Source organism: Lepisosteus platostomus, chromosome 7 (assembly GCF_059453375.1).
Source record: "Lepisosteus platostomus isolate fLepPlt1 chromosome 7, fLepPlt1.hap1, whole genome shotgun sequence".
In the NCBI taxonomy this organism is placed as follows: Eukaryota; Metazoa; Chordata; class Actinopteri; order Semionotiformes; family Lepisosteidae; genus Lepisosteus; species Lepisosteus platostomus.
Genome location: NC_142617.1, coordinates 56,455,870 through 56,479,546, shown reverse-complemented (window position 1 = coordinate 56,479,546; position 23,677 = coordinate 56,455,870). Strand labels below are relative to the sequence as shown.

The following is a 23,677-nucleotide window of genomic DNA, read 5'->3' as shown; positions in this document are numbered from 1 at the left end:
GATTTTGGTTACAATAATAAAAGCAAGATTGACTAAATGTTACAGAGAGATAAAAATCAATTGTGCCACATAATAGTTTCATTCTACTTGTACAATAAAAAAGTTAATAGATCAATAGCATTTAATGCAAACAATGCTGGTCAAACTGTTTTCTGCTTGTCAAGTCAAAATCTTTTAAGCAAGGCAAAAACACATTGGCTTGATTTAAGCTTAACATAAAATAGAAAAGGTAAACAGCAAAATAAGCCTGCCATCTATAATGCATGAAAGAATATTGTGTTTTTGAGTAACATAGTTGTTGACTTATTTAACATATTTGTTTGACTGTTCTGCTGTAAAATAATGCTAGTCCCTGAAATGTATGTTTAGGATTTCTGTGTGTAGTAAGTGTTATCTTAATATCATAATATCTGTATCTATAATATCTGGAAGTGCCACACAACCTTCAATATGAAGAAAACTAAAAAGCTTATTTTATATCCAGAATTACCTCATGTGAGTGCATAACAACCATCCTGACTTTGCTGCACTGGTGGCCTGTGATTTTCAGTTGACTTCAAAGACCTTTTCCTGACTTGCAGTGCCGTCAATGGTCTTACCCTATTGAAACGGCAAGAATTGCTGTGAGGTTATATTCCTTCATATAACTTGAGGTCACCTGATTCGAATTCCCTTTAAGCATGCCTTTTGTAGTGCAGCCCCTATCTCCCTTTATCATTCAGAGATTCTGAGCCCGTGGGTGTTTACAAGCTAGGTCTGAAAACGATTTTTTTTTTTACTGTCTCTGTTACTGTTCATGTTTTATTTTGTTAATTTGCCTTTTTTTTCCGTTTCTACGGCGACCCGGGTTGTTTTAAAGGAGCTTTGCTCCTGCTTCGTATTCTAAATGCAGGCTGGCTTTGCTAGCAGGATTGGAATTGAGTTCCAAATCTTCCTCTGAAGGATACTGGAATCTAGTGGTTTAGTCGCACATGAATGGGTTTTCCTATAGCAGCTGAAACACCTGCACCGCGCCATTTCTTTCTAATTTGTAGAGCTGTAATCTGGATTATTCAAGTGAAACGCAGGCAGCGAGCTACAAAATTCGAGTTGGGATATGCGGCGGATCTTCATCTGTGTTGTGTAAATGAGCAGTAATCAGAGATTCGTGTTTTTTTTTCTTACTCTCATTCGCTAAGATTTGACAATTCAGGGCTATATTAGATAAAAGACCACAACCATGTAAATTCAAGTACCCAGGGCTCCACAGTTAAACAAAACACCGACAAGCCTTCACGCCTGGCTTTCTGATCTCTGCAGTAAAATACGTCAATCGTTAAAAATCTCTTCTCCGGTAACACTGTAACACGAATGTATTATGTGTGCTTCACCACCGAAAGATGAGAAAATAGGCTGACCGAGAACATGATCATAACTCGCAGTTTAAAACACCTGTAGTGTGAAAGGCTAGCTCTTAAGAGACACGGGAATCTCTTCGTAATATAAAATCGCTGTAGACTAAGTGTTCCCCTTTGTGGTTTATCTTAATAGGATTTTTTTAAAAAAAACTTTAAATAACTTAACTCAGAAGACAAAACAAATTCTTGCGAAGTTAATGTCGATAATTATTCATAACACTCAGTTCTAACTTTTGCGTACAGTGAGTAACAAGGCAAGCCCAACAAATGGGAGACTGATACAGACAGGTAGCAAACTGTCTTGAGAGAGCTGGGAGGGTGGGCCAGCGCTCCCAGCACGAATGACAGATCACCAGCTGTGACCGACCAGTTGGCTACATACCACCCCGCACACAGCCGGGAGCAACTGGCTTCTCCCAGCTCTGGGCAGCCGGCGGGCATAAGCCCCGATATTTCTCCTCACGAGTGCGGTTCACCTCGTTCAATAACGTTGCAAGAAAGTCCTCATTCTCACACTTAAAACCGGTTTGACTTTGATTTTTGCAGGGCAGTATGGTGGGGGTTAATGCCGCTGTCCCGGAAATCGAGTGCAGCCAGTTTGTATGTTCTCCCTCCACAACCCAAAAACCGTCATGTCAAGATTGCTCCCCATGTGTCTAAACCCTTCTATGGACTGGCATCCAGTCCGGGCTGTAAACTGCCTTCTGGCCGTGATCGGTCGGGCTACCTTCTGACCCATCTTGACCCAGTATTGGACTAAGCAATTGCTAAAAATGGGTGAATTAATTCTTGCAATAACGACGTTATCGTTATCGACGACGATAGCAACACCAATAAAAGTTTTTAATTTCCGAAAGATCTCTGGACACATCTTGACCAAGCAATAAAGTGAGCTCGAAAACCATATTTATAAGTTCCAGAACAGCATTTCATTTAATGACTATCAATATACGATAACGGCTTCAGGCTATATGTGCAAATTGAATTAGATGATGATGGTTTTGTCGGCATCTGAGATTTTAGGTGTACATATTTGCCCTCCCTCTCTAGCTGGGGTGAACGCTGGCTGTCGTGCAGTTTATGAATCGCTGTACAGTCCTAGAGGCGACAAACAGCGCAGCTCGTTTCGTTTCGCGTGCTTCTCACACTAACTAACCATTTCCACAACAGCGAGGCGCAGAAACAAGCCAGCGGCAGCAGCCCTAGAGAAACCGCGCTGGTGCCCCGAGAGTAATACACCACAACGTCAAGGAACGACAGCAGTCTCCCCTGCAACAGATGAAGAGAAGGGGAACGCGAACTACACAGCTAAAAATAACTTCTTATATTTGACCAAAAAAAAACACACAACAGTGGTTTGTAAAAGCTCAAAGATAAACATTAAAGACCCACAACGAAGAAACCGCCGCTTGCCCATTTCTTAACTACAGCATCAGAGTTGACAAGATCTGTTTCCACAGCTATCGGCGACCGATCTTGAGAGAAATCTCTTCATTTCACACCCCTGAGCTGGAATATACGGGCGCTGCTGAAACCATGCAGGGAAGGTTACGGTATTTTCCACCCGGCTGAACAACGGAGTTTGTGCATTTGTTACAGCACACCTATTTTGACTTTTCTGGTGAAGATCTTCACTGGTGGCTCTCTCCTGCCAGCACCGTTTTCTCTTCGGTTCCGCGTCTGAGCTCAGTCCCACAACCGGCTGGAGAGCTCCATGCAGCCGCAACGGTAAGTCAGAGCTGGCCAGTGGTCGATGTCACCGACGGACACTAGATAACCCCCTGCACGCGTATGTCTGTTATTTAACGACATTCAAAATAACCGTCAAATATTACAGTGGCCTTTCGTGTGGAAAACGCGAAACTAGTCATTTGTGAAACATTTTAATCTGATATTCGGCTGTTACTTTTAGTGTCGTGCGTGTTTTCGGGGATGCCTCAATCTCGCTTCATTGCTGAAATCTTTTTGCGCCTTTTCCGTGAAAATTGATATTTGAAATTAATGGTATTTAATGCATGTCTTGTGGTGTTCATGGCTCATGCTAATCTAAATTATTTGAATGTGTGACATACTAATATAGGTGTTCGTGTGATTTTAATGGGTGGAAGAGTGCAGTATTTGAACAAAATACCGGAGACAAACGACCTGACTAGGACTACACTGAGAGTGTGATTAAATAATATATTACACTACTTTGTACAGACTGTCAGAGTAACTAAAGGCAAATATTTCATGGTAATAGTCTGCATTGCATTTATGTGTGAAAATTCTGATGTGTTTAACTGTAAAATATATGCACGGTATTGTCTTTTCAGCTTTTTATTTTAAAAACATAAACTTGACTACTTGATACGCTTTTGTAAAGAACATGCATTTTATATTTCAAGATTTAAAGCAGTAGCTGTAGTAAAGTGCTTCAATTGACACAAAACCCATTAACCAGACTGATATTAAGCACTTTGGAATCGCTGCTAAGAGTTTCTTTGAAATGTAATTATTTTGCTTTTGGGGCTGCGCTATATGATGTTAAGATAATTTTTCCAAAAAAGTAAAATGCGGTTTCTTTTTTTCCAAAAGCCGTACACAGCTGAATATTTGCGGTTGGAGGTGAGAGATGAAAGTTAGAAACTCGTGTGATGGCGCTCTGAGCGCTGCCTCTGGGTGTAATTGCATTTCAATTGCTCAGAGGTGGAATCAATCTCCCCAAATTGAGATTTTAATGGGAGATCTACTCGCTTTCGCTACAGGATGCCATGTGGATTTGTCATGGTGTAGGGTTGCATTTTCTGAAACAGTTGTAGAATTTTATCCAGCAAAGAGGTGCTAAAAGCGCCACCTATTGGGGGGACCTTATAGTCAATTATAGTATCGGAAATTTGTGAAATGTTGTTGATTCGTTTGAGAGCTATTCCTCAATATTTAAATTGCGCTGACAATTTTATTTTAAGAGAACACTGGATGGGGTCGGTACAATCGCCATGTCACTTCTGCTGAAGATACAGCTGTCACAGATGCTTCGCTTAACAGTATCTCTCCAGAACTGATTCGTTTCATCAAAAAAGCAGGGTGGATCTGTCTTGATACTGTCATGGGTATTAACAGCTTCAATCAGACTGAACTATATGCCGATATTATCAATGACAACACGGTATTAGTCTTTTGGGTGGAAATCTGTAGAGGACCTGGATGAGTTATTAATGTGATTATTACATAATTGCCCTATAAAAAACGATACCTGTTTATCTCTTTGGGTGGGAATGTTTTGTTTGTCTGTCTCGTTTGAATAGGGGATTGAGAATTGTCCGGGCTCTTCGGAGTTCTGTTGTAACGTGCATGTAATGTTGAGCAATTTTCTTTTGCACTGTTGCAGAAATGTATATTTTAGATAATAATTCCTATCCACACGTTTTTTTAAATCATGTTTTTTATCATAGCTTTCTATCTGTGGATTACGCTAAAGATAAAGTGTATCCAATTTATGCATTGCGCACGGTATTGTTTTCCGGTGCTACTTTGCTGCGTAATTAATCATGTAAGTAAATTAATTAACAATAAAAGTAATTAACAAATTACTTATACATTTAAAAACTATGTCGGCAAACATTCATCGCACGTGCTAAAGAAAACTCGGTATTTCTTCATTTCTTCGTCTTCATTTACTGGATGATAAATAATATATTTGATATACATATACATGAAAGGATTTCTCTCTTAAAAAAAATTCTGTTGACTTGGTATGGTTGTTTTCGTTTACGTTCAACTCTGCTTTATTTACATATTATTCTCTTAAAAGATTTTTCTTGGTCATTACTTTCTTAGACATATAAATAACTGGTCGCTGCACTTGGCAAAAGTTTTTCTGCTTATTCTAGGTGTGTCAGTATGCTAGAAAAATGGTAGTAAGACGCAAATAATACAGGAGTGTGCCAGTGTCAGTAACAGTATCCCTTGCTTATTCATGTATTATTATATACTAGGAAATACCTTTGTAATTTGGATTAAAATGTTTGATAAATCGACCGCATGATGCTTATTTCATTTAGATGTTTAAGCATTTGTCGCAGTCTACCTGCTAAAAACAAAGGCACAGACATGGAAGATAACAAGCAGGAATTATGTAACCAGACTGTTTGAGTATCTTCACTAGAAAATGTAAGTAGAAGTCATGCTTACTGACGTGTCATTCTGTATTTGTCTCAGATTGTTTCAGATCTTCTTATATGTATATTTTAATGGAGAATGCACTTGTCACTGTACTGTATATAGACCTTTCCGTAACAACGTCATTTTCGACGTTTCAAGTAGTAGTGTATCAGTGTGGAGTACAGATTTGCCCTAACTCCGGACGTCTAACCCGGTGTTCAAATCCCTTCCATCCTGTCGCATCCTGAAAAAGCTACTTTTCTCTGGTTGGCCCAGCTGAAATGTTTTGGTGTATAAAAGGGCGCAAACCATGTATAGTGACTGGAAACCATTTTATATAGAGAGACAGATGTGGTTGTCGTCTTTCTGATCAGTTGCATGTCAAAATATAACGTCATCTGGCCTGTCCTTTCCTTTTTACTGCGTTGGGATGTTTCGGTGTTACTTGGCTCGCGCTGGAGCTGACAGTATAGATTTCATGACTGATCTTCCTGAAGAGCCCGAAAGGTTATCCAATTCCCCAGCTGAAAAATGACCTACAATGAATTCAATTCAAATGTAAATTCCCTTCATAAACAGAGGAGCTCAAACCTTTCATTTTATTTAAATAGATTAAAACGACTTTGACTTTCTTTATAGAATGAAGCTACTGAGTGTTTCAGAAAGAGGAAAAAAACAAACTTCAGAAATAGAACGACACACTGGAATTTATAGAAGGGATTTTCTAGCGTTCTGTCATCCGCCTCGATGTATGTTTGCATTATTGATTCGATGCAGTGTATTAATTTTCACCAGATTAGCATTCCCATGTTTGATAAATGTATGCAGTTGTGATTCTGTTATTACATTTCTGGAAGGGTGGAGGGCATAACTACGGAGGGAATGTTAGTTCTCAGGCTTCTCGACTAGTCGTATTTACCAACCTGTCCTCGTTTTTCAGTAATAAATTCTATTCTTTATATTATTAGAGTCAATTGTGGGATAGAAAAGGTGTCGTTGTCGCGGGGCCCAATGCTCAAAAACAGATAATTTTCCATTTAGAAAGCTGTCAAACGCGTGCACACGCGAAGAGATTAACCAGGGTTTCAACTCGTGCAGTTCGAGCAAAAAGATTAAGGTACCTCAATCAGTGAGATACTGAATACACTGATTTTTGTGTCTTGAACCATCGGTATTTATCAGAAATTATTTTAAAGTTTGTACAACACTGTTACGTCGTTGTCAAAGCAACGATTCCAGGTAAATTCCAAGGTTCAGAAATATATGCTTAGACGTTTCTGGGGTCTATTGCACCCCGGTTTTAACGCTCGCTTGTTACCTCTTGTCCCTGCTACTCGCTAGGGCCAGTCGGTGTTTAGTAATATCTGGAAAATCAATGAGAATCATCTATAATTTCGAAAAACAAAATGTAAGTTGTTTGAGATAAAGCGTCTCGATGCGTCTGTTTGGGACAATGCTTACAAAAGATACGAGTCGCTGATGCCGAAGGTCTTGGGCTTCGTTCCTTTAAGAAAAACGAAGTTTCATTTAGGAAAAACGAAAGTCACAACATCACCACGTATCTGTAGCATTGCATGTCATAAAGCATCTTTGACTGTTTAACCCAGTCACCTATATACCCCCATCTCACTTGGATAGACATACTTAAAATAAAATCTGTCGACCCTTGTGTTCTGTAACTCCTTGCTATTCTGCCTCGGAGTTGTAGGAAAGTGCGCGTTGAAAACTGCGTATCTGCAAGGTCGGAGTGTAACTTGAAACGAGACAGGGGCTGAGGGCGCAGACAGCGGCTTCTTATTGGTGGGAACGGGGCGGTAGGCTGCACCTTCTTGACACCGATGGGTTGGGAGATGGAGATCGATCGTCAGTTTCCCTGTTTGGTTCAGGAGCCGCTGATCACGGACTGAGCTGAGAGGATCGGGGGTGGGGAAAAAAAACCCTTTTCACGTTTTGCAAAATCCTCAGTTGCTGTTGCTGGTCTTTTTGGTCCGGAGGGATGCTGTCACGCCGCTGTCCAACCCTCGCCTATGCCGTTTTGCTGCTCTGCTTTGGAGTTACGCGGCCAAGAGCAATGATCCAAGCGCGCTGCTAATTTCGATACTGGCCTCTCTTGTTGCCTTGACCAGGGAGAGGAGAGAGGTGCGATCGCGAGCTGGATGGATGGTTATGGGGAAAGCGGCAGGACCTGCGGCGATAGAAGTCGGCAAGATCCTCGTCGTGTTTCTTTACCTCTTTCCCGCAGGTAAGAGCGGAAACCCTCTTTCTTAGGAGCTTCAGCACAGCACCCCGCCGAGGCGCTGTGCGCACAGAGACTCGTGCGCGTCGCCACCATGCTGACTGGACGCAGCGGCAAAACGTTCTGCTGTCAAGAGTATGCGTTTCGCTCTGGGTACATGTGAAATTTGCTCGTTCTCATTTTTGTATTTCTAAGAGCGATTACTACTTGTGAAACAACATCCCTAGATGGTTTTTTTAATCATTTATCTGGTTTATTGAACGAGTAAGTTTTTATGAATGTTCTTCGGATTTTAAAGAGCTTTCTAAATCAAAATTGTAGATCTTCTAATGCGTTTTAAGATTTAGATGGATTTCAGGTTGTAGCGCTGCAAAAACGACTCGTCCCCACATCTTAAAAAGCCGATAGGATGCTGTGCAACAAAATGCGAGCCGCCCCCCATGCGTTATAGAAGCATTGTTTCTGTTATGTTTTCATTTTTACTTTATACTTTATATAGTTTTAAATGTCACGTGTTCTTAAAAATTCTCTTACGTGGCCGAATGGATACTTAAGACGAATTGAGTGTAAAACAAATCTTTGTAGGAGAACAAAACTTGAGGTCCCCTATTGATTTTGGTGCTGTAGTTATGTGCGAAGGGGCATGGTTAACGCCTTCAATAATATATGGGCCTGCGACTTGAGGGGCTGAGGAACGTGGACAGCTTTGAAATAAGACCCCTCTCCCCTCACCGTGATTCTACAAGCAAGTCGTTTCGCAAGTTAAAATAAAGATATTTTGGAGGGGAAATAACGGTTTTTTTTTGTACAAAAATACCAAACCCCCTCTCGCTCCCATGTTTTGTCTTTGCACCCCTTTTCTGCAAAACAGAAGAGGAGATGGGAATTTGGGAGAAGGGGAGTCATCTGTTTCCAATGAAGCTGTGCAGTTCCCAGTGCTGTCTGCGCATTCCTGGAGCACACCAGTCCTGTTTTGTTTGGGGGAGGGGAGGCGAGCTCCAAACTTTGGGGGGCGGAGGGGGGTGTTCTCGCTGTTTTTCTCAACTTTTTGTGAAACGCGCGTCGGATTTTTTCTCTTGCAACGCCAGACTGCATTAAGATTGGGGGTTTTAGGGCGTTTGTCCAGACCTCGAATCTGTTTCGGAATTGCTGAAGTCGGACAGCTATGGTTGTGTCCTTGCGCTCGGAACTGAATGCGATCATATGTGCCGAATACACGCACTGGTTCGGATCACTGTGTTTTATTTGTAGGAATTAAAAATATCTCGCTTTGCTTGATTAATTATCTGTATTTAGATACTAACGTTTTGTCTTAATGCAGTAAATCTGTAATGCGAAAATGGGCTGCGCATTTTCCCTTGTGAAAATGTATGTCTCTGAGCAAGTATTCCAATCTTCATAACTTTTGAACACTACGTAATTAAAATATAAAATATATCCAAATTTTTTGACATTGTAAACTCGAATGATTTTCTAAATAAGACTAATATCCGTTTCATTGCGTTTGTCGAATCTCAAGTCTTTTTCGTGAAACTAATTGGCGTATAAACTAATAAAACCTCGGGGGTAATCTGAGTATTCCACCCGACGTAACATTCTTATGAATACATTAAAATTATCTTCAAATGTAGAATGAGAGGAAAAGTACGTGTCACTCTTCTGTCTTTTATTTGAGATTAAGACTAATTGATTGCTGACAGTCTGCTGGGTGATAAATGACTTAGACTGTAGCTGCGAGGCGGGGTGCGCTCTGAGCTCTAGAGTCACGCCAGGACTCCCTCCGTCTGCAGAGGCAAGACGAGCAACGACCAGCCCTCGGCTCTTTATACGCCACCCTTTCACTCCTGCATCGTTTGAATACGGCCAGTACAGTGTAACACTGCGTAAATAACTTTAATAATTACCAAAGGTTTCCAAACCTAGCGGTGCTCCACACTCCATATAAAATTTAAAGCTCTATCCTGCACTTGTTACATTACAGAATTGAAAACTTTTCCTATAAGGGGTGAAGTGTAGATATGTCCCTGTTCATTTATAATTATTGCATATTACAAACTACAGTTTATGAACTGCCTTGGAGGCGATTTTTTTACTGCTGTCTTGGATAAGTAGCTGCTGTATCACTGCTATTTTAAAATAGCATGAATCACAATAATCAGTTTTGTTCACAGTTTTAAACACTTACAGGGAACATTTTTTTCCTATTCCATAGCCCTTTTGATGAGGAAAGTGAAATTCATCAAAGATTCTTTGGCCAGTCTCCACTTTTTAAGGATCACATTGATCACATTTTGTGTCTTTTGAGACGTCTGATGCTAATTGTCAGGGGGAGGGAAAAAACAAGACCTTGAAAAATACTCCTGAACATGATTCTACACGAACTCAAAGGTGTTGAAAAAATGTTTGGCAGAAACCTGCTCTGTCTTCTGCAAGCCTTTGTGAAGTATAAATGAGAAGAGTAGGCGAATTAAAGTAGGCTAAGGTGATAGTGACGATGGAGTGGCTTTTCTGCACATTGTGTAGACATACCAAACAAAACAGATGCCAGTGTTGAAAGTCAGTGTCTGATGGATTAACCCAAAGATTAGCTCAGCAAGTTCCTCCCATGAACAGGCAAGTTCTTTATGTCCCCCTATAAGCTTAAACCTCAAACCACACAGAACATATCATTTTAAGTTTTTGAATGCATTTTAAGGAAGTTGAAGGTTGTAACAAACAGGCTGCCAAATTGTCAGCAGGCTCTTCAGAATGGTTTGTTTGATGCAGACTGCATAGAATTAGAAGTTACTCTGAAATCTATATCTGCTTTCTTTAAACAAATTAGGGCCTAAAATCAATATGATTATTGTAGCTATAAAAACATCAAGTCTTTTGAAAAAATCTGCTTATCTAGTCTAGAACAGGCTGTTTTTTTTGCCATCTCTATATTTAATGATTGATTCTGGTTAAGGGTTGACCTTGCTTACCTTTATTGTAATGTGTTTTCTGCCTTGCGGATGGTTTATAAGCAGATATCAGGTTTGATAGTAAAAGTGTTTTACGGATGACTTTCAGATAAGTTATTTTGTTTTCACAAAAAGGGGTAAAAAACACATAAGAGTAAAAGTCTTGATGGAGCAGAGTTTGTTTTTTGTCAGAGCATGTTTCTTTACACTTGGCCCTACAAATATTCACAGAGGTTAGTGTTAAAATAAACCCAGACTGGTTTGGTGAATGTAATTGGGCAATTTTTACTATAACTGTGTGAATCAATTTGTGCAGTTGTCCACACAAATCGGGACACATCTTGCTGTCTGTATGTATCTGTACACAAGACACATCTTGCTGTCTGTACAGGTATGTATCTGTATGGTGGCCACAACAAAATAAGTTGGATATTCAGACTACTCACACTGGCTTGTTGGGAACAGCTTAATCTGAACAAATCTCTCAGGAGCATTGCATTGCATTTTTCTTTCACAGCTCTGGGCTGTTGTAACAATGTTTTTAGGTGTTTTCTCTGGCTTTCCACAATGGTTCCTGAGTTTGCAAGCCAGTTGTACTTCTGACCGACTGATGTGAAGTGTGTCCCATACAAAGGTTTGTAAATGGAATGAATTGGTTGTTACCCTTGTTACATTCCATACAGGTAGTGAATAAAAAATTGAAACATGGACATAGTCACTTAAGGGAGAGTAGGTCCACCATCTGCAGCCATTATGGCCTGTAGGGCACTGTACTGCAGAGCCTACCAGCCTCTGGAGATCTGCAGGAGGGATGCAGCAGCTTTATTCCACAAGAAAGTCAATCGGCTCGTGTCTGGCTTGTGGGGGTGGAAAACACTGTCTCAGACATCATTTCAGAATATCTCATAAATGCTCAATGAGGGTCAGATCTGCTGATGGAGAAGGCCATGACAGATGGGAAAAATATCAGCGTCAGGGTCATCAAACCACACGTGCGCTGTGGATGGGGTCTTTGTCACCCTGTACAATTCCCCTCCCAACAGGAACGAGACGCAGCAGCATGGGGTGAAGATGGTCAATCCGTACCATTAAGGTACGGTCAGCATTGACCTTGTTTCCTAAGGGAATGGGGTCAGCCGGCCCATGCCAGGAAAATGTGCCACACAACATTACAGAACCAGCTGACTCTCCTCTGCTGGATCAGAGCACTCAGTTCTATACATTGACCACACTCATCCAGTGGTGAAGGATGAGTCTGATCATTTCTCTGCTGCTTTACCTGCTGTCATTTACCTGTGATCTTGGCATCCCTGGACTTGCACAGATGTGCGCTGGCAGGTGTGATGGGCGGCTCGTGCTCTGCAGCCTGGCTGTGGTATAACGCCCTGCTTTGCTCTCGGTGGACTGATTTTGATTGAGCTGCCTGCTTGCTCCCCAGATTTGCCGTCAGTGGATCTGCAGTTTTCCCACCTGTGGTGGTGGCTGAGTGCCGTGGAGTCAGTATTGACTTATGGCGACCCCATGGGCAGTTCCCAAGTCACTTTCCATAGAGTTTTCATGGCAAGATTCGGAAGTAGATTGCCAGGCCTTTCCTCTGCGCAGATAGTGCGAGCATTGTTGCCGTTGTCACAGATATGCGATCCTCCGCCACCGCCACCGCCCCTTACTGCTTTTCACCTGTATTGCCTTGCTGAAGCATCATGAACCAGGAGGAGGTGCTGTAGCCCACTGTTGCCTCACCTTAGACACAGCAGCTCATGAACTACCTTGTGATCCCATCAGACCTTGGGAAACACTCATTGAATTAAATACACGCTGTAAAATATAATATTGGTAGTTTCTTAATGCAATAATCTTGTTTACAGGAAATACTGGAAAGCACCAGCAATGATTAGACGGGAGAGAGTTTTGCATATTTGTACGATTTTTAAATCGGCAGATCACAATTCATTTAGGTTTATCATTTCTAACCAGGCTTCCATATTTAGTACCAGACTTTTGTAAAGATAGGAAATCACAGTCCATTAGAGTTTCCATCATCTAATGTTTACTATTACACTGTAATCGGATCAACCAGATTCCATTTTTGGTCTTGAAGGCATTTTAGCAGACAGCATGCATTCATATTGTCCCAAGGAGAGTGACCAAGGGGCAGTAGTATTTGGAGGAGTTTTGACGAAGAGAAAGAGAGAAGGAAGTTTTGTTGACAAAGTTGACAAAAAAGAATAAGCAGCAGGAATTCTGCTTTGTTTCGGAGGGATTTGTATTGAATGGGAACTATTTTGTCTCCCATCCTCCCCCTTTCTCTACCCACCCAAAAGAAACTGCTGTTTCTGGTCAAGTAATTTAAGTCCTGGAGAATGTATGTTGAAAACGAAGTTTCCTTTAATTACAGCCTGTGCAGTGGGCAGGTAGATATCTTATAACCAGTGTGACCTATGGAGTGGCACAGCTGCTCTCCTGTTCTCTCTCAGAACCTGGAGGTAGAACTCAAACCGCAGAGGAAAGAAAGGGGGATCCTGTTTCTTTAAGAGGGCTTTCAGCTTTCTCCTCTCCCCCATGCATGGCTGGTGAAATCTGACCTAATCCCTTTACACTGGGGTAATTTATTGCTCTGTTGGTCTCTTCTCAATGGTAAATTACATTGTCTTCATTCAGAGCCTAAAGACTAACCCCCCATGCTTCCTACAAAACCAAATTCTTTCAAGCTACTTTTCTTCTTTTTCAGGAGGCATTCTCCCTGCTTTCTTCACACCCTCTGGAGAGCATTCAAAGGGGTTGTAATGGCTTACTTTGTTATGCAAAGGAGTCCTTAATAACTAGCCTATTATTATGCGTGATTTCCCCAGATTAGCCCTTTTAAAGGGCTGTGTCTCAATATCTGGTTCTTTCTAATAAATGGTAATCATTGTTGTTTATTTTCTGTACTGATTTTACAGTTTGGGGAATTTGCATCCTAACTGGGAAACTCAATTTAAGACTTGGTTTAAAGGGCAGAGTCTCTTTTTCAATCATTAAAAAAAAAACATCTGAGACCTAATACACATCATCTTGATGAGGGTTTTTGTGTTTTCTATAGTTGATAAAAAGACATTCAAATCTGTTGCCCTCATGTCTGTTAATGAACAGAAACAACCAAGAAAATGCTTTTGTAGATTTTCCATTATGGATCACAACTTCTCCCTTTATTCCATTAACATTGCTGTATCCTGGGTTTTGTTTTTAAGCCTGGAATCATGCCATTCCCAGTAAGATAATCGTACAGGCACAGCCAGCCAAAAGTGCATTACATGCTACATAATGAAAGCAATTCAAATTCTTATTGTACTAGGTCAATAGCTGTGTGACTGTAAATCAAGTCGATTTTTTCAGGATTTGGAGTGTTTTCTCTTTCTGTTTATTAATAAATGCCATTCTGGGGTTAACATTTACAGATGCACACGAAGGCAGAGTGTATAACAACATTTCTAAATTAAACCAGAATGCTGCAGAACTGAAATGTTTAACTGTGTATGTAAGAATGCACATTACTAAGTTCTTGTAATTTTTTGTGGAAAAAATGTGAACATGCATAAGTGTTTCCTAATGCTTAGCCTGTATGTGGTTTGTGTTAAATTAAAACAGCATTCGCTCAACTTCAGATCTTTGGACAAGTTCCTTACATTTTAACTGAACTCTCGTCAGGGGGCTGGAATTGCATTCATCTATTGATGACCAATCCAGTCCTCTAGAAACACAAGAATTCTGGCATTTGTTCAGTTGAAACAGAGAATGACTAAATTGTTCAGCTGGGTAAAATTAATGTTTTACTCAGTTGTCAAATCAAAAGTCTCCAAAGAACACAACACTGTGAAATCAAAAGTACATAAAACTGGATCCTGGAGGTCTTCATTAACAAATATATTAGTTAAGCTCTGTAGGAAAAATGCTTCTGCGTTGTGCATGTCATGGGACTCGGAAATATGAAGGAGTGAATCCTAACCTCGAATTAAATCAAGACTTCATCCATCTGCCAGTCTGAAATTTTCCATAGGGTAGATGGGGGGATGCCACTAACCAACAGAGCACCTCTGTTAGGTGTTGCATGGTTTAAAATTGTTTAAGTTGGGGGTCATAGCTTGGATGTAATCTTGACTGTAGCCTCTTGGCGATGCGACTGCGGGCTTGGTCGTGCTTGTCCGTGCTAACGGGGCTGCCTCCCTGCTCTCCTCCTCGCAGTGAGCCTGCAGTGTAAGATCCTGAAGTGCAACTCCGAGTTCTGGGCCTCCACCTCCAGCTCGGGCCCTGAGGAGGAGTTCTGCACGGCGCTGAGAGCCTACAACACCTGCGTGCGCCGGACCGCGCGCACCTGCCGGGGGGACCTGGCCTACCACTCCGCCCAGCACGGCATCGAGGACCTCATGAGCCAGCACAACTGCTCCAAGGAAGGCCCCACCTCCCCGCCTCGCGCCCGGACGCCCCCGCCCCCCCCGCCCGACAGCCAGGAGCACTCCGACGGCCCCGAGATCTGCCACTACGAGCGCAGCTTCCACCGGCACACCGCGCCCCCCAACTACACCCACTGTGGGTTTTTCGGGGACCCGCACCTCCGGACGTTCAGCGATGACTTTCAGACTTGTAAGGTGGAGGGGGCGTGGCCGCTGATCCACAACAAGTACCTGTCGGTGCAGGTCACTAACACGCCTGTCCTGCCAGGCTCCTCAGCTACGGCCACAAGCAAGGTGAGGCATGAGATGCAGTTAAGTGAACAGGGTTGAGCCCTTACACTGCCATGTCCCTGACATTAGAAAGTAAAGTACAGCCAACCTAATCTCGCTTTTGCTCCGTGTTTTTCAGCTATGTCTTGCCAACCTTAACAGACAGCCTCCTATTGTTATTGTTTCATTTTTATGGCTTTTTGACTTGAAACGCTGGCATTCCCTGATCCCCACCACCAGCCAAAGCTTGAATGACTTGTAGGAGCAAGCAGAGGTGGTGAATAAATGTCTCTTTCCCATGCTGAAAGTCACACGGACCTGTATGAATGGAACCGAGGGAGCGTGCCTTTTGGATGTCTCCCTCGGAAAACGAGAAATCAGCCCTTTAAACAGTCAGACTCGCAGTATTCGCCACATTAGTAGTGTCGTGACTTGATTTTATTACCTTGGTTGCCACAGGATGCCCAGCCTGGGGTGGTGTTTTTCATGTGCTTTTAGCTTAACATTTGGAATGGTTCTATGACACATGAAGACATGATGAGCTTTCAAAGTGGAATGCCAGAATTTCTACAGTTTAAAATAAATCCTAATTTCAACAGACATCCTTCTTGTTTTTTCTTCCATCGTTGGAGGCAGTCAAGGTGGTAATGGTGTGGAGACTGATGTTGAACTCATATGGAAACTTTAGTTTAAATGAAGCCACCCTGCAACATTTTGGTAATTGTTCTGCTGTTAATAGTCTATTGTGACTTCCCAGAACTTAAAGATTGTTTTTAATTATATCACAAGAGCTTTTTGTAAAATGTTTGGTGTAGAAATACAAAGTGCACTCCTCTCAACTATGTTGTCCCACTTATTTTGCTTTCCATTGTGTTTCACCATTGTGTTGGTATTTTAGCATTTAACATAGTTGGCGACTTTGATAATTATAAGATCTTTAAGGCAGTGTGGAATGCCCTTAATGGTGTTTTTCAACATTTCCCATATAGTTTTTTTGCAATGTTCTCCCCAAACAGAGCTTGCTTTTCATTCCTAGTTACCACCTAATCCAGTCCTTTCCACTCGGTGTCTTTTTAGAGCCCCTGCAGATCAGATTCAGACACTGCTTAGAAAAGGGACAGAATAAAAGTTTAGTCTGTATTAGTTACAATATAGGGCATGTGTATGAATTGCAAAGCAAGATGGGAAGCCTCTTGAGTCCAGGATGTTTGACTGGTTAATTACAGAGCAGTCAGGAGGTCCACATTCTCCCTCCTGCCCCGCGCAGAGATCAGAGCCAGGCTGCTGTCCTGAGGTCACATTTATGACAACAGCCCACAGCCCCACTAATGAAATTACAGAACAAGAAATCTGACAAACCCTGATTCAGTTGGCCTCAGCACTTGCTCTCACATGTTGGCGAGGCTGTAGTCCCAGTGTAGAGTCTGGTTCACGAGCAGGTTTGAATGTCTGAATGAATGGTCTTTGTTTCTGCAGACTGCAGTCTGATTTACCATGACTGGCCCCTGTTTTGTGGATTTGCTTGGTTTGGCTCCTGTAAAATTGAGTTGTTTCTAAAATTAGACCCTCACTTAAATACCATTAGGGGGTCTACACAGCACAAGTTACATCTGTTAGCAAAATGGTGTATCCTATCCAAGAAATTCGCAGTCGTCGCCACTCGATGAGTATTTGCTATAAGAGAATTATAGCAAGAAAAAATTGTTTTAGTGGTGCTTTGATGAAATTGTCACAGCTATTGGCTTAATTTATGCTCCTGTCAATTTTCCCACCTTCCTGATGTCTGACTTTCCTTTGATTTATTTTTCAAGACCCCTGGGAAATGTGCTGTGCTTCTCCCACAGCACTGGCAAGGAAATTGACTTAAAAGAGACAGTGGGAAAGCACTCTCGCTCGGTGTGGCAGATGACTCAAAAATGATGGCTCGCATCTTGATTTAACAAGGGGAGTCGCCCCACATCCAGCTGCATTGTCTTGTTTCAGCCTTTCGGTTGAGCTACAGTACAGTACTTGTGGAGGTAGCGCTTTTAGACAGCCATAAAAGCTGACTGAAGTGGGGCGCTAGTCTAGGCAGGTCTGTTTCATTAGTCTGCCGGTGACTCCTGAGGTTAAGCATTCTTTCTTATGTTTCAAGCAATCATTCTCGGTGATAAATTGTGTGGCTCTTTTTCCTCTCTCATTAAATTCAGGAAACAACTGCTGTTTGAGAACTGTCCTGGTCACATAAAAAAAAAACTCATCCACTTTTAACGAGCTCAGCACCTTCCCCTCCCTGCCTTTCTCAGGGAAATGAACCCCTTGTAAGCCGTGTGTGATGGGCATTCATAAATCCAGTGGTCAATCCGGCTCTTTATGGCACTGGAGGATAGGGGGATGAGTGGCTTGATCTTGCATTCCCTTTGTTTTGCTAGTGCTTCATTGATTTTTTTCCCCCTTCCTCTTTTGAAACAGCTAACCATCATCTTCAAGAACTTCCAGGAGTGCGTCGATCAGAAGATGTATCACGCCGAGACGGACGAGCTGCCCGCCGCGTTCGCCGACGGCTCCAAGAACGGAGGCGACCGGCACGGGGCAAACACCCTGCGCATCGTGGACAAGGTGCCCGGGCAGCACGTGGAGATCCAGGCTCGCTACATCGGCACCACCATCGTGGTCCGACAGGTCGGCCGCTACCTGACGTTCGCCGTCCGGATGCCCGAGGAGGTGGTGAACTCCGTGGAGGACAAGGACAATCAGGACCTGTACCTCTGCCTGCACGGCTGCCCCCTCAACCAGCGCATTGACTTCAGGACCTTCAGGGCCCGGGCGGCCGAGGGCCCCACCGGCGGCGGCGGCGGCGGCGGCAGGGCGGCCGTGCCAGCGCAGGGCTTCACGTACCAGTCGGCCACGGCCAAGTGCAAGGAGAGGCTCCCGGTGGAAGACCTGTACTTCCAGTCCTGCGTCTTCGACCTCCTGACCACCGGTGACGTCAACTTCACCATGGCAGCCTACTACGCCTTTGAGGACGTCAAAATGCTCCATTCGAACAAAGACAAGTTTCACATCTTTGACAGGACCTTAGAGGTGAATGAGAGTAATTCAGCCGCGAGGAAACCCTGTTCTTTATCGCTCTGTCTCCTTAACTTTTTAGCTTTGCTGTTGTGGATTCAGTGCAGCTCAGTGCATCTATAGTTGTTTTTTATGGCGTCATACCCAGTGCATGTAACAGATTGCAGCCACGAGAAACTCTTTTTCATACCATCGTACCTCAGCTCACTCCATAGATACGATTTTGTGTTTCAAACATCCGTGGCCCACTTGCAGACCAGGACAGCCACTCCTCAGTGGTATCTGTTGCATGGGGGAGGCAGATGAAAACCACACGAGCAGATGTGTGTGTTGGACTCATGGTAGCCATCAGACCATTGTCATTTAACCATCATCATCCATGGATTGTGAGAGGTGATCATCAAACTGGCATTGAGGAATAATGGTGGTTGTCTCGTTAAAAGTTATGGAGAGGAACCCTGGAGTCATTGGTTACAACTCGCGTTAAGCGTGAAATGAACTGGCGATGCTCATAAAATAACAAAAAATTGTGTTTCGCGTGTCATAAGAAATGCAGGATTTAAATCCACTCTGGTCTTGCGGAGCTTGAAAGGGAATTACTGTTGGAATCGTGCGAACTTCCAGCCAAAAGAATGGCAGTCAGATCTCCCATTGTGACAGGCTTCTGAACTCTGAAGACACGAGTTCTAGGAGAAAGTCCACCACCGAGCAGCGATCAGATAAGCTAGCTGGGTTGTCCACAGTGGGAATTTATTGGTCGTAACTTGCTGCGCTGTACGGTTCTCCAATATCCGTAAAGTGTTGCAGTATTATTTGTAGGAATAGCTAAAGGGAAGTGTTTTTATAACAAATAGAAATTGCCCCCAAGGTTCTAATTTAGCTGGGGTTTGGTGGCCCAGGGTCAGTGAGTGTTTCGTTGGCCTGCCAAGTGGTTTACTCAGGAGTGCACTGGCAGCCGAGCAGGAGAACTTCCTGTTTTGCTGTCTGCCAATCCTGATGTGAGAGCTCACTTCATTACATCTCCTGCAACTGTGGTGTTACACATAAACAGCAGGCTTTTTAGTTTTATGAGTGTCAGACTTCATTTAGGTCATAAATAGGACTGAGTGCTTGTGGAAGGAGAGAATGCCCTTTACAAACTAGAAAGTATGAAGAGAAGAAGTTGAATTCAGATTTGTGACAGTTTTGTAATGCATACGCCTACAGTCCTTCACTCTGTGATCAAATGTAACTGATAGGGTAAAATGTCATAGGAAATTCCTGTAAAAGCAGGACTCTTATACTGTGTTCCAAACAATCTTTGATATTTATTAACCCTGAGAAAAGAATTGCCTGTTACACTTAAACCTTTATCAGCACATAATACAGAACAGTTTTTAAGAAAAAATAAAAGGAGGATAGAATTATGTTCTTTGCTCACTGGAGCTAAAGCACTTAATGTTTTGCTTCCAAGAAGATGACTTGGCCTTGTCTAAGGATACAAATTATCTCACTTAATATGTGATCTAAAAAAAACCTTTTTTCTAATGGGATGAAAAATTCAGGGAAGAGCACATTTAAAAAAAAAATTAAATTGTTTTAAATCAAGGTAGCCCTCAAAAAATATCAGTACAAAAGTAGTTTGTAGCCAAAGACTGAAATAGGCAATCGAGTTACTCCTCTTGTGAACCTGAAACATCCTGCTGTCATCCCCACAACCCCTGAGGACATAATATCAGGGCTGAAACTGAGGGACACAGCAACTCTATAGAGCTCACTTGAATGCAGCTCTCTCTCGACCTGCTCGCTCACAGCTAAGACCACTGACGGAGAGCAGCACCCTGTGCCACCTGCTTCCAAATAGCTGAGCCCTCTTCTCGGGAGAGTTTCGTGGTTAGCGAAGGCACCTGGGACTGAACAGAGCCCCCGACTGTACGAAGTGCTTAACGATGCTGCTAAAGAAAATTAGTGGGGGTGGAAGTGTTGGGGTGGGGGGATATGCGGGAGGGGTCTAGGTGTTCTTCAGTTGGCTTCACTCATTGCTTTCAGTTGTCTGTGCTGCCATGTACAGAAGCACAATGACACCTCCTGAAGCCCGGGCACTGCTGTCCAGCTTGCAGCTCAGACACTTGTGGCGATTGTGGCATCATTGCATTGTGTTCCAGTGGTTCTATCATCGTAATTTAATGCTGCTATGAAGCATATGTGTCTCTTTGTACCAAGGGGAGGTGGGCATGTGTGGATCTAAGCACCAAGTTATGCCCACGTTTAAACCTCCATAGCAGTAATAAGGCCTGTTCAAAAAGGCATCACAGAGCTGACTGCTTTAGGTTGTGTACATCTTAAGAATGTTTTTGCAGTAAAAGCTGTATGACTTTCTTAATCATCAATCGTGCTAACAAGTCAGACTGTTTTGCCTGTGGCTCTTTTGCTGATATTCAGGACAGATTTGAACTTTTAGGACACCCCTGCACCTTCCCAATTAATGTCCAGTGTGTCAGCTTTGAGAAGGTCCAAATGTGTTCTCATTTCCCATTGGCCCTTACCAGTCATGGCCTCCTAATAATCCCCATCTATGAATTGGCTTCATTACTCTGCTCTCCTCCCCACTAATAGCTGATGTATGGTGAGCATTCAGGCGCACTATGGCTGCCGTCGCATCATCCAGGTGGGGCTGCACATTGGTGGTGGTGGAGGGGATCCCCATTACCTGTAAAACGCTTTGAGGGGAGTGTCCAGAAAAGTGCTATATAAGTGTAAGCAATTATTAATATTATTATTATTATTATTATTATTATACTCATTTTGCCATTTTCTCTGTTATTATAGCTAGCAGTCTTGCAGAGGCAAAACATCTGCATTTTAATAGCATTCCTTTTTTTGGTGTAACGATCCGCTCGTCATATTTGTCATTGATCTGTTTCAGCCTGTCTGTTAAGCACCGTCAAATTGCACCTCACGATCCTTTGAGTTTTCAATGCACTGAATCCCAAATCCACACATCTTTAGCAGCTCTTTGAATAACATCATATATCTTTTCACCTTTACCAGCAGTTATGCTGTTACATAGAGTGCATGTGTGAAAGACTGCAGTGGTAATCCATTGCTTGTGGAATTGGACATTCATTGATTTAGCCATTTAATTACCTGGCTTGAAGCTAAAGCCACGTTATTTCCTAGCCTCAGACATTCTGTAAGGGAATTCTGCCTTACACAGCAGTCTGAGTGGTGCCTCATTATTGCTATGGAGGAGGGAACTGGTACACTCTGTACAACAGCCTTGCTTTTAAAATAACAGAAAAGAAAGGTGATTGTATCATTAAATCTTGTGTTACTGGATGTAATTTATATTGTCTATATGATAAATGGTTCTCCATGTTGAACACGTGTGATTGTACATAAAGCTGTAAGTTGTTTGGTTGTTAAATACTGTGTTTACCTGTTGTGTTAAAATTTTGATTCTACAACACTTTCCTTTACGAGGGAGGGAGGGGAGTTTGGTGAATGTGACCTTTTTAATTTTTGAAAAAGGGGGATGTAAAGAAACAGATATATCACAGTACTGAGAGACCTAGCACACCTCCTAGTCCAGTCCGAGGTCTAGACTTTCTGAATGAGGAACGCCTGATTCCAGAAACTTCTTCTCTGCTCATTGATTAGTGTTTGGTTTCTTTTTCAGGAACAAAACAAGTTATTTGTGACCGATTTTTGTTTTGACTCTAAAACAACTATTTTCTTAAACCACTGTCAATCTTAACTAGATATCAGATGAGGTTTCAGAATCTTCCTAGATGCTTAACTAATTTTATTTCACTAAAGTAAAGCAAAATAAAACATCTCTTAGTGGGGAAAAATGAGTAAACCCAGCTGTATTACTGAAATGTTTGGTCCAACAATACTGTGATACTCCTGTTTTTATTGTTTTAAAAAAGCACTTTAATTTTTTTCTTTTACTTAGCTGTAGTTTGATTGGAACTTGATTGTGAATAGAGGCCGTGGGCCTGACATGTCAAGGAAAGGGAATGAAATCTAGCCAATGAAAAGCAGATGGGGGGGGAAGATACCTGAAAGATCAAACTCTGTTTGTAGGACAAAAGCGGTTTGTCACCGCCTGTACATAGTGTAAATTATTTATTGAGAAAATTAAAGTTTGTTTTGTTTCTTTGGTTTTTGGACACCTGCCTCTTGTATTTGATGCTTCTTTTTTTTCTGGTTGGGGGGTTGTCAGAACAGTGAGAGCATTTTGGTGTTCTCTAAAGCTTGGGAAAATGAGTGCCCCATTGAAAAGACTTGAAAAAGCAGCCAAAGAGAATATGCCGAAGAAACAACTTGGGTGAAAAAGTTTCTCCTCTTATCCTACTTTACAACTACTATATGTGACTGTACTTAGAGCAGTTGCTGCTACTTTTCTGTTATCTTCTGCAGTTTAGAAAAGTTATTTTATGGAGCAAATATGAAGGGATTTTGCTTTTGCCTTGGTTTTTGGGTGGTGGAAGGAGAAAGGCTACGATTGCTGTCGGCATCTTTCTTTTCGGAGGCTGAGCTTGTGTTATTCTCAGACAAAGCAGCGCACAGGTCCCTCCCTGGAGTCCGAGAGGGCCGCTCCACCAGTAAACAACATACTCTCAGCAGACCCCCCAGGTCTCTTAGCAACCGTGTCGCACTCGTTTCCCAGCTGATGATAAAATCTCAGCGAAGCTTTTCTCTTATTCTGGCTTTCCAATTATTACTGCGCGGCGAGCAACACCTGCTGCTCCCAGTAGACATTAAGAAGGAGCGCAGTCTCTCAAGTGTGGAAATGAAAGATCCAGATATCCTAAAAGTCTTTTCACGGCGCTTTGCAGGCGCTAAGACGACGGGCTCGGTCCATCGGGTCCGGCTCCTTGGCTCTCGCAGTGATTCAGATAGCTTCGATGGCTGCCGGGCTAAAGGAATGGCAGATCATGGGGTCAGATTTTTACGTAACAACGAGTCTGAAGTTTTGATCCTCAATCTGAAGAATTAGGTTTCCAGAGCGGATAGTGTGTACTGTAGCTGACGCATTCTTGTGCAGGTACGGAGGGACATTAGCAAGTCTGTAGTGGAGCAGATAGAGATTATAAAAGCTGGATGAGATGGGGCATTTTTTAGGAGTGTGGTTAACGCTTGGCAGAAGTTGAAAATCGTGACATGCATGAGGAGCAAGAAAAAAAACAACCTGATCCCAGTTCCTGATGACGAGCAAAACGACGT

At 42.5% G+C, this 23,677-nt stretch overlaps 1 protein-coding gene across 3 annotated transcripts; it reads left to right on the top strand.

The window, feature by feature from the left end:
* The first annotated feature begins 711 nt into the window (after window positions 1–711).
* rgma (repulsive guidance molecule BMP co-receptor a) lies at window positions 712–22,620 on the top strand. 3 transcript variants are annotated; one of them, XM_088641359.1, is made up of 5 exons: window positions 712–754; window positions 2,858–3,125; window positions 7,667–7,782; window positions 14,940–15,442; window positions 17,870–22,620. In XM_088641359.1, exons 2-5 carry the CDS (start codon window positions 3,112–3,114, stop codon window positions 18,587–18,589), a joined length of 1,353 nt encoding a protein of 450 aa, XP_088497485.1. In that variant the 5' UTR covers window positions 712–754; window positions 2,858–3,111; the 3' UTR covers window positions 18,590–22,620. The 3 variants fall into 3 exon arrangements, with proteins under 3 accessions (XP_088497485.1, XP_088497484.1, XP_088497486.1); XM_088641358.1 differs by lacking the exon at window positions 712–754 and having other exon boundaries at window positions 820–3,125; XM_088641360.1 differs by lacking the exons at window positions 712–754; window positions 2,858–3,125 and adding an exon at window positions 5,410–5,549.
* Window positions 22,621–23,677: the final 1,057 nt, after the last annotated feature.

What these genes read in the sequence shown, in the direction of transcription:
- rgma (XM_088641359.1), top strand. An exon ending in TCTTTACCTCTTTCCCGCAG is followed by an intron (nt 7,783 to 14,939) that starts GTAAGAGCGGAA and finishes TCCTCCTCGCAG; the next exon opens with TGAGCCTGCAGTGTAAGATC. An exon ending in CAGCTACGGCCACAAGCAAG is followed by an intron (nt 15,443 to 17,869) that starts GTGAGGCATGAG and finishes CTTTTGAAACAG; the next exon opens with CTAACCATCATCTTCAAGAA.